Here is a 9875-nt window from a genome sequence, read left to right as displayed (position 1 = left end):
TTGGATCTTATGATGTTTCTCCCCCTCTACTCTCTTGTGATGAATTGAGTTTCCCCTTTGAAGTTATCTTATCGGATTGAGTCTTTTATGAGAACACTTGATGTATGTCTTGCCGTGCTTATCTGTGGTGACAATGGGATATCATGTGCCTCTTGATGTATGTTTTGGTGACCAACTTGCGGGTTCCACCCATGAACCTATGCATAGGGGTTGGCACACGTTCTTGACTCTCCGGTAGAAACTTTGGGGCACTCTTTGAAGTACTTCGTGTTGGTTGGATGAATCTGAGATTGTGTGATGCATATCATATAATCATGCCCACGGATACTTGAGGTGACAATGGAGTATCTAGGTGACATTAGGGTTTTGGTTGATTTGTGTCTTAAGGTGTTATTCTAGTACAAACTCTTTTATAGATCGATCCGAAAGAATAACTTTGAGGTGGTTTCGTACCCTACCATAATCTCTGTGTTTGTTCTCCGCTATTAGTGGCTTTGGAGTGACTCTTTGTTGCATGTTGAGGGCTTGCTATATGATCTATCTATGTTATTATTGTTGAGAGAACTTGCACTAGTGAAAGTATGAACCCCAGGCCTTGTTTCCTATCATTGCAATACCGTTTACGCTCACTTTTATCATTAGTTACCTTGCTGTTTTTATTATTTCAGATTACAAATACCTTTATCTACCATCCATATTTCACTTGTATCACCATCTCTTCGCCGAACTAGTGCACCTACACAATTTACCATTATATTGGGTGTGTTGGGGACAGAAGAGACTTTCTGTTATTTGGTTGCAGGGTTGCTTGAGAGAGACCATCTTCATCCTACGCCTCCTACGGATTGATAAACCTTAGGTCATCCACTTGAGGGAAATTTTCTATTGTCCTACAAACCTGTGCACTTGCAGGCCCAACAACATCTACAAGAAGAAGGTTGTGTAGTAGACATCACCAAGCAGGCGTGGGAACTCATCACAATGGATTTCGTGGAGGGGCTACCCCAGTCCGCGCGCTACAATAGCATTCTGGTGGTGGTGGACAAGTTCTCGTGGTACGCCCATTTCATACCCCTGACTCACCCATTCACGGCGTTCCAAGTCGCCCTGGCTTTCGTCAACAACATCTACAAGCTCCATGGGCTGCCAGAGGCGATCGTTTCATATCAGGATCCCATCTTCACTAGCACCATGTGGAAGGAAATTTTCATACTGACTCACACGGAGCTGCGCATGAGCACGACCCGGCACCCACAAACGGATGGGCAATCAGAACGGGTGAACCAGTGTCTCGAAACTTACCTCCGCTGCTTCGTGCACACCTACCCGTCCAAGTGGTCAGCATGGCTTGCTCTAGCCGAGTTCTGGTATAACACTTGTCCACACTCAACCTTTGGGACTTCTCCTTTTGAAGCTCTGTATGGACACGCCCCCCGACACTTCGGCATCATTGATCCAGTGGCCTGTGTGGCGCCGGACCTGGCGGATTAGCTCCAAGATCGGGCCCAAATGGAAGCTCTCCTGAGAAAACATCTCATCTGGGCTCGACAGCAAATGAAGCAGTCCGCTCACAAGCACCGCTCTGACCGTCGCTTCGATGTGGGCGATTGGGTGTTCCTCAAGATCCAGCCATACATCCGGAGGTCTCTGGCAACCCGAGCTAACCAAAAAATTTCGTTCAAGTACTTTGGTCCGTTTCAGGTAATCCAGCGCGTGGGGCAAGTGGCATACAAGCTTCAGCTGCCAGCGACTTGCACTATACACCCGGTCTTCCACGTATCACAGCTACACAAGGCTCTCCCACCCACTGAGCAAGTGGTGCCTGATCTACCAGAGGAAGCAGCGCCAAGTCCAGTGCCAGAGGAGCTCCTCGCAAGCCGGGTCCACAACCGCAACAACACCCCCGTCCCGCAAGTCCTGGTTCGCTGGACGGATCAACCAGCGTTGCTGGCAACTTGGGAAGATCGCGCCGAGCTGCTCGCCGAGTACCCGACGCACCAGCTTGGGGACAAGCTGCTTCTGAAGGGGGAGGGAATGTTACGACCCCTGCCCACGGCCCACCTGAGGAGATGGCGCAAGGCCCAACGAAGCGCGACCGAAGGCCCAGCACTCGCTACCCAGTCCACCAGTACGTAACCTAGCCAGTACTTAAGCTGGGAAGGGCGAGAGGAAAGGCAGGGAGAGACGAGATGACCTGGCGGCGGCGGCTATTCTATCCCCTTCCCCCTTTCTCTGTTGGAATCCTAGCCACCCACCTTCTAAATTCATGTAATCAGATCTTGTATGAACTAGTTCGGATCCGAGGTCGTATCACTATGCATATAGGAAGAATCAGCAGGTAATAATTTTCACAAATGTGTTAATTGCCAGGCATTTGGGCCGCCTTCCGGCTGTTGTTCGTCTGAATTGTTCACCCACTGCCTGACGATATTTCTCTCCCTCTCAAGTCTTTACTTCCTTTTCCTTTGGTTGTTTTTGTGCTTGTTAGGTTCTTGATGAAATTCCCATACGATACATGCTTCCATGGAGGAGATCAAAAAAGAATAATGAAGATTAATTGATGAAGTTGCATTTGAACGGATGCATGTGCCTTTGTGTAGTAGACGAGCTGCATAATTATAACCGATGATGCTGATGAATGGTCGTGCAGGTTGATCCAAGGAGCAAGCAAGAAGACTTTGACCGAGAGCAGAAAGACTTTCTACAGGAGAGTTTGGAGCCACGTAAATCAGAGGTGTGTTCCGGTTCCGGTTTGAACATGAAGGTACCAATGAATGTTCCGGTATCTTTCCATATTGCTGCTGATTTTCTGTTGTTATATTCGCTGCCAGTTTACTGGAAAAGGCTTTCGCCCTGTTTTATATTATAAAGCAAACCGCCCAAGCCAACATCCAACAAGGTTCAAACATACACACATAGACACAAGTCTCACACAAACACAAGGAAATAAAAGGGTTAACGCTGAGGGCATAGCTCAACAAGCCTGGAAACAAAAACAACACACTCACACCCAGCAACCCGAACTCTAATCGGGCTCTGGAGGCTTTCGCTGCCAGTTTGACTGCTACTATCTACTGTACATGCTCATTGTTAGGCGCATGGAGTCATCGAACAGATATTTGCTCTCTCTGTGCCAATTAATTTCAAAGCGGATGAAAAAAAATGTGATTTGCTCCTCGATTTGTATAGTATCTGAGATCTCGTATGTGACTAGAATATTAGTTTGTTCATGGCAATTTTAAAGTTACTTGTACTATAGTGAGACAATCAAAATCTGCGCCATATATATATGTAGTATATGATGATCTCTTACTAGCTCATCCTTAATTAACAGGCAGCTTCCAATTGGATTAGCTTTGTTGTACAAACTCACTTGTATTTTTCATGTTATTTACAAGGTATCTTCAAGGTTCATGCTCCGAATATAAATAAGATTGACCAAGATAGCGAATAAGTTGCAAAGAACGCATCAAAATTAGCTTATGTTGCTTATGTTTGACATGATTGAAAGTTTTAGTCCTTCTTTGGGAGGCCTTGTGCTTATGTTTGTGTTTGCTATTGGTGATATGAATTAATTTGAGCAATACCCCATAGTTTTTAGTGAGTTTGGGTAAAGTCTATATAAGTATGATAAATACAATTTTTTGTGTGATCATAATGTGTCATGCATGGCTTCTAGATGCTCGATTAATGGGAGATTTTTTTTCTTTGCGTTTCCTCGTGTGAAGCAACAAACTTGGATAAACATATTTATTTATATAGAAACGTATTTGAGTTTGTTTGTACATATTAATATCAGCTTGAAATTTGAATAAGAAACCGTTTCTCAACACATACGTTTAACTCCTATGCATTTGTACGTACATGACTACTAATGGTGCTCTTGATCATGTCAAACACGAGTACTAATGGAGTAATGGTGCATGCCTTATTCATTAGAATGGAGTACCAGCTTATGTAGGTTAGTCAGAAGCGAGGCCTTCTCATATTCAAAGAAGATGATGTGCAACCAGTGGAAAATAATAGTAGGGAAATCCCAGTGATTCCATGGTTTTTAGTCTATATTTTTTGGCAACCTATAAAACAAAGGTATCAAGACTTACTATTTTATAATATTAGGTTCCATTATAATGTTGATGATGATAGATTAGTACAACATATTATCATAAGTGTAGTTTCTTCCTAAGATCTATGGCCTTTAATAATAGATGCCATCACTGTTTGACATCTAAAATATACAATCTCCAATTATAGTTTTCGCTATTTATATTTCTAGCGATTATTTTCAATTGGAACATGCATGCCCCCGTAGCAACGCACGGGTACTTACCTAGTTTCTAAAATGCGTGGATTGATCTATATATACACTTGCCGAAAAAGGACCCCCCCTTCCCCGCCGCTTTATATATAAAGCACCATCACCGATTACAAACGATAGACCGAACAACGCACATAACGCACACACCCAAGGCAAGATACAAAGGTGTCGGGCACCGTCACACCACCCCACCGACAACACAATAGAGAGGTGAAGCGGACAATAACAAAGCCAGGCCTCTAAAGCAATGCCTCCAAGAAGGGTACGACCATGGATACTCGCCACCGCCCAATCCGCGAAGATCAGGTTTTCACTCGAAGCAAGGCGACAAGAGTGGGAACGCCACGATGGAGCCTTCAGGAAAGGTACGGCATCAATTGCCGCCGCTACCGTCGGCCAGTCAAAGGACTGGGCAAGTGGTGTACCCCGACGCCCACACCCCACCGTCGCACCCTAACTCCGTCAACCACCCGCAAACACGCCACCCGCGAGGCCATGGTTGCCCGCTCGCACCTGAGACGCACGCTCCGCCCACAAACGCCGCGCCTCCTACTGCTAGAGCCGCCGCCCTGCAACCAGACAACCCCGAGACCTACACACAAAGGCCCCGGCTTTGGACCAACCGACGGCCCTAGATCGACAGATCCACCCGCAGATGCTCCGCTGGAAGACCTACGCCAACCCGCCCGCGGCCGAGGAACGGGGGATCCGGAGAAAGGGGAGCGGATGAATCCTGACTGGCACATCCCGTGTCGGCGGTAGGTGACGTGACCGCATCGAGGCCACCCATCCCTCCAACCGAACTCCCCGCCGAGCACGAGGAAAGGAGGAGGAGGAGGAGCGGACGCATCCGGACCGGCAAATGTGCCAGTGACAGGTGGCGCGACCGCATCGAGGCCACCCGTCCCTCCTACCCAGCTCCCTCGCGGGCACCCCCGTGTCGCCCCACTATGGTAGCTGGCACATATCTCTGTGAGGCCATACGCAATCGCGCGCCCGCTGATGAGGGAAATCAAATCGGCGCGCCGCCGTAGCCAAGGAAGCTCACCAGGGAGGCCCTCCCGTGGCGAGCGCCGCCGCCCAGCCGCAAGGGCCCGACTAGACGAGGGCCACCCAGCTCCACCGCTGTCGTGCCGCCCCCTCACCACTGCGCTCTGGCAAGAGAGCCGCCCGCAACCCGCAGTGACAGAGGCCGATCCGGACGCGCCGCCGCGCCGTTACCACCTACTGGCCTGCAACACCAGCACTAGAGCGCCGCCACCCCCACCAGAAGAACCACGGTAGAGGGAGGCCGCCCGCAGCCAAGTGCGCCCACTACCCGCGCCTTGTGGCAAACGGATATGAGCGCCACCGCCAGAGACGCCCACGCCATCCCTGGCCTGCACGAGCGCGCCACCATCGTGCCGCCTGTCACGCCGCTAGCTCGCACCGCCGCCGCACCTCAACGCTGACGAGCCGCCACGCCACCGCACCCACCGCCAAGCGCTGCGTCCCCGACCGGCCGCTGCATTCCGCGTCGAAGCCGCCGTGCGAGGAGACGAGGAACCTCGCCGCCGCCGGTGACGACCGGGCTTCGCCCGGCCGCGCCCTCGGGCGGCGGCGAGGGAGGAGGAGAGTAGAGGGAGGGAGACCCGGCGGCGGCGGCTAGGTTTCCCTCTCGGTCGCGCGCGGGGTGACGCGAGAGGGAACAGGGGTCCGTCGGTTTTCTCGACCCTATATATATACTTTTTTCTTTTGGGTCCTGTGCCATGTCTGATCTAAGCTTTCTGAGTCTCTCGGGGCCCTATTCGTGTTAAAACAAAGGAAAACGTTTCGCGCCGGGGCGCCGGCCGAACCTTCGTCCAGTCACGAGCCACGCTGGCGCCCCGCGCACGCCCAAACCGCGCGCCCGCGCGAGATGCCTGTTTCTGTTGGGCCCCACGTGGACCACCCCTCCTCCCTTATCTTTTCCCCAACAGCTGCCTTCATCTCCTACCTCCAGACACATCCCTTCCCCGGCCATATTTTTCTTCATTTTCCCCCGCGCAGCTACCGGCTGGCAGCCGCTGTCGCCTGTGTGCTTCGCCAAGCCAGGGGGACTGCCTGACTGCTGCCAGCCGGCGGCCACTGCTGGTTGCGCTATGGCTGGGACATGGTGGTCGAAAATGCTGCATCCGGTGCGGGGAATGCTGGAACTGGGAAAAAATGCTACAACCGGTGCATACGTGAGCTACGAGCGGCATTTTATTTTGCTGGCCGGAGGCACCATGCCGAGCCGTGCCGATGAGCCTCCATGGATGACCACGGTGAAGGTTGCGTCGCCAACGAGCGGACAACGATGCTGGAGCCATCATTTTGTTTTGCTTCAACCGGCGAAATCCAGAGCTGGAACCATAGCTGTTTTTCGCTGCAACCGATAAGCGAGTTGGAAACACAGCTGGTTTTTGCTACGACTATATCATTTTTTTGCTACATCCGGCGTCTCTATTTGCTACAATCTTTCGGCGGTATAGTTTGGCCGATGACGACAAACAACTGCAATTGGGAGATCAGGAAAGTTGCAACCCATGCCGCGAAAAGGTACGACCGGCAACAAAAAAGCTACAACTATTGGACTGACGTGTTGCAACCAACAACGGCAAACTTGTGGCCGGCGACAACAGATAGCTGCAACCTACGATGAGGAGCTGCAACCGGTGTCCAGTTTTGCTACAACCTGCATTTTGCCGTGCTACCATTAGCGTCAAGTTTTGCTACAACCGGAATCAACAGTTGGAAAAAAAGCTTCAACCGGCGGTGTTTTTTGCTGCCACCGTTGATGAATTTTGCTACAACCTTTAATCAGGGGGTCCGGCGGGGGCGCTGGACTGCGAGTGGCGGGGCGCGCGACTGCAAGCTGCCGGAGCTGCAACCGGCGACTGGTGTTGCCGGAGCCGCGACCATCACCAGCGAGGGGAGCTGCAACCCAGGGACGAAGTTTTTGCTGCATGTAGATCCCGGCAAGAAACATGAGAGAAGATGGCGGAGACTGGTGGCGAGCGCGGCGACCGGCGGCGAGCGCGGCGACCAGTAGCGGGGGCGGCAGAGAGAGAGGTCCAGGTGATGGGGTGACGGCCGGCGGCCGGGAGAGGAGAGGAAGAAAGAGAGAGGAAGTCAACGCGGGGAATCGGACGGCTCCTAATCACGCGCATCAAACGGCTAGGGCTGGACCGGCCGAAACTGTTCGGCCGGCGCACCGGCGCCTAGCATCGCCCTAAAACAAATGTGTAAATAACCAATTTCCCCCTTTGTCCAAACCCTAGTCGTGTCCCCCCCAATCTGGCCGCCGCAGTGCCTTTGTTCTGTCCCGCCGCCGCTCCCCAATCCCGTCGCGGAGGCAACACCACCTCTCCCATGGCCGCCGGCCTTAATTGAGATTTCCAACCTGCGCCGAGCCCCGTCCTCCTCCCAACTCTCACAATGCTAGCGTCGGAGAGTTCAATGGTGAGGGTGCCATCGAGGTGCACAGCAGAGACGGCGCGGGCCACGGTCGCGTTCGAGATCACCGGCTACAGCCTGCACAAGGGCCTCGGTAGAGGCAAATTCCTCTGTTCTCCTGCATTCTCCGTCGGCGGCTACGAATGGTGCATCGGCTACTACCCCGACGGTTACGAGGACGAGGGGAGCGAAGGTCACGTCTCTGCCTTCCTCAAGCTCTTGACCAAGAACGCCGAGGTGAGGGTGCTCTACAAATTGTTGCTTGTGGAGCTGTCTAGCGAGCGGTCGATTGGGGTGAGCTGCAAAGTCCCACGAGTGTTCACCAGTGAAAGTCCATGTTGGGGCTCTCGAAAGTTGTCGGCCGCTGAAGTGGAGTCGGTGTACCTGCGGAACGATTGTCTCATGATCGAGTGCGAAATCGGTGTTATCAAGGAAACACTTGATATCTATGTGCCGCCCTCTGACCTTTTGGATAATCTTGCAACCTTGCTAGAGGGGAAGATAGGAGCAGACGTGACTTTCAAGGTTCAAGGGGAGGTTTTTTCTGCTCACAAGATTTTGCTCGCGGTGAGATCGGCGGTCTTCAACGCGGAGTTCTACGGGGCGATGAGGGACAAAGGGGCGCAGGACATAACTGTTGACGACATGCAGCCTGCTGTTTTCAGGGCATTTCTTCACTTCATATACACGGATTCAATGCCTCCCATGGACGGTCTTGAGGATGATGATAAAAGAGAAATGGTTAAGCACTTACTCGTGGCTGCGGAAAAGTATGCCATGGAAAGGATGAAGAGGATATGTGAAAGCATACTATGCAAGAGTCTTGATGTTGAGACTGTGGCGACCATCTTAGCTCTAGCTAACCAGTATCATTGCAACAACCTCAAAGATGCTTGCATTGAATTTATGCTCTCTTCAAATAGAATGAAAGATGTGATCTCAAGCCAAGGTTATCTACACCTCAAAAGATCTTCTCCTGATGTCATCGTGGATGTGTTGGAGAGAGCAGCTAAGTCCTGCAAGATTTAGTGCGCTAACATGGCATGACCTACTGCTAATCCTTCAGTCCTGATCTTCGCCTTAATATTGGGTTGAAGAAAACAACCAAGTAGCTTCCATCAATCCATCTAGCTACTTTTTGATACATAGCCACCTGAGATGAGGTGCCATCTCTTTCAGTTTCAGAGATCTTTTGGAGGAAGCGAGTTGGTTTTGTCTACAGTGTATTGGTTCCCCCATCTGATATAAGTATATGTGAATCTGCGGTAGCTCACTAGTTGCCTCTGTTATTTGCTCCCTTTAATATCTGGCTTACGTGAAGAATGATAAAACTTTGAGTTTCTTGGCTATCACTGTTGAGATAATCTGTTTTACCTATATGAAGAACTTACATTTTGAATGCCAGCTGTTAGACTTCCAGTGAGAGACATTTACAAATGGTTTCTTGACATGAACCTTGCTTGCACAGCAGTTTGTCTTTGATTAAGAAAACTTCAGTAGAAAATGAATTTGAAGTTTCGAACCAAACTACTGTGAGATCAGGAGCAGGCAATTGTAGATTTAATTTTCAGTTAGTAGTACTTCTATTGTACAAGCATATGTTCAGTGAAGCCTCTGCGTATGTTAGCTACAAAAGCACAATCCTGTAAGAAATAGGCACTACTTAAGCCTGTGTACTTGTATTTGTACATTGAGGGAGGGGTTAACCGTACAAAAACTGAGAGAGGGATTGGGAGGAATCTGGAGGGAATGGTTGAGGGAGTGACACACTTGAGTGAGAGCCTGAACAATGACTTGAAAACCCATTTCAAATTTGATTTTTGATATGTCGTGTTCTTTAATCATTTTGAAAGGGTGGTGCAGGGAAAAAGGAATAATGAGCTGAATTCGGAATTTGATTCAAGGAAAAGATTGCCTAAAATATGTATGAGGAGACCACCACCTATTTTGGTGCAGGCTAGCAAGCTCTATACACGTAGTATATCTGAAGCTTTTCAAGGTGAATATGAAAGATCCCTGGCAGCTTGCACCAAGGCATTGGATGGTTGTAATGAATATCTAGTAGGAGATTTTACCTTTGAGGAGGAGTATAAAGTTATCC

At 50.3% G+C, this 9875-nt stretch overlaps 1 protein-coding gene and 1 pseudogene across 1 annotated transcript; both read left to right on the top strand.

Moving 5' to 3' along the window:
• The first annotated feature begins 7756 nt into the window (after positions 1 to 7756).
• On the top strand, positions 7757 to 8803 carry LOC119306150 (BTB/POZ and MATH domain-containing protein 1-like). Its single transcript, XM_037582460.1, has one exon. The coding sequence runs from the start codon at positions 7757 to 7759 to the stop codon at positions 8801 to 8803; it is 1047 nt and encodes a 348-aa protein (XP_037438357.1).
• A 369-nt stretch (positions 8804 to 9172) lies between these two features.
• LOC119309014 overlaps positions 9173 to 9875 on the top strand; it is a 2885-nt pseudogene continuing 2182 nt past the window's right edge.

Source organism: Triticum dicoccoides, chromosome 5B (genome assembly GCF_002162155.2).
Source record: "Triticum dicoccoides isolate Atlit2015 ecotype Zavitan chromosome 5B, WEW_v2.0, whole genome shotgun sequence".
Lineage (NCBI taxonomy): Eukaryota > Viridiplantae > Streptophyta > Magnoliopsida > Poales > Poaceae > Triticum > Triticum dicoccoides.
This window is presented reverse-complemented; position numbering and strand designations above follow the sequence as displayed.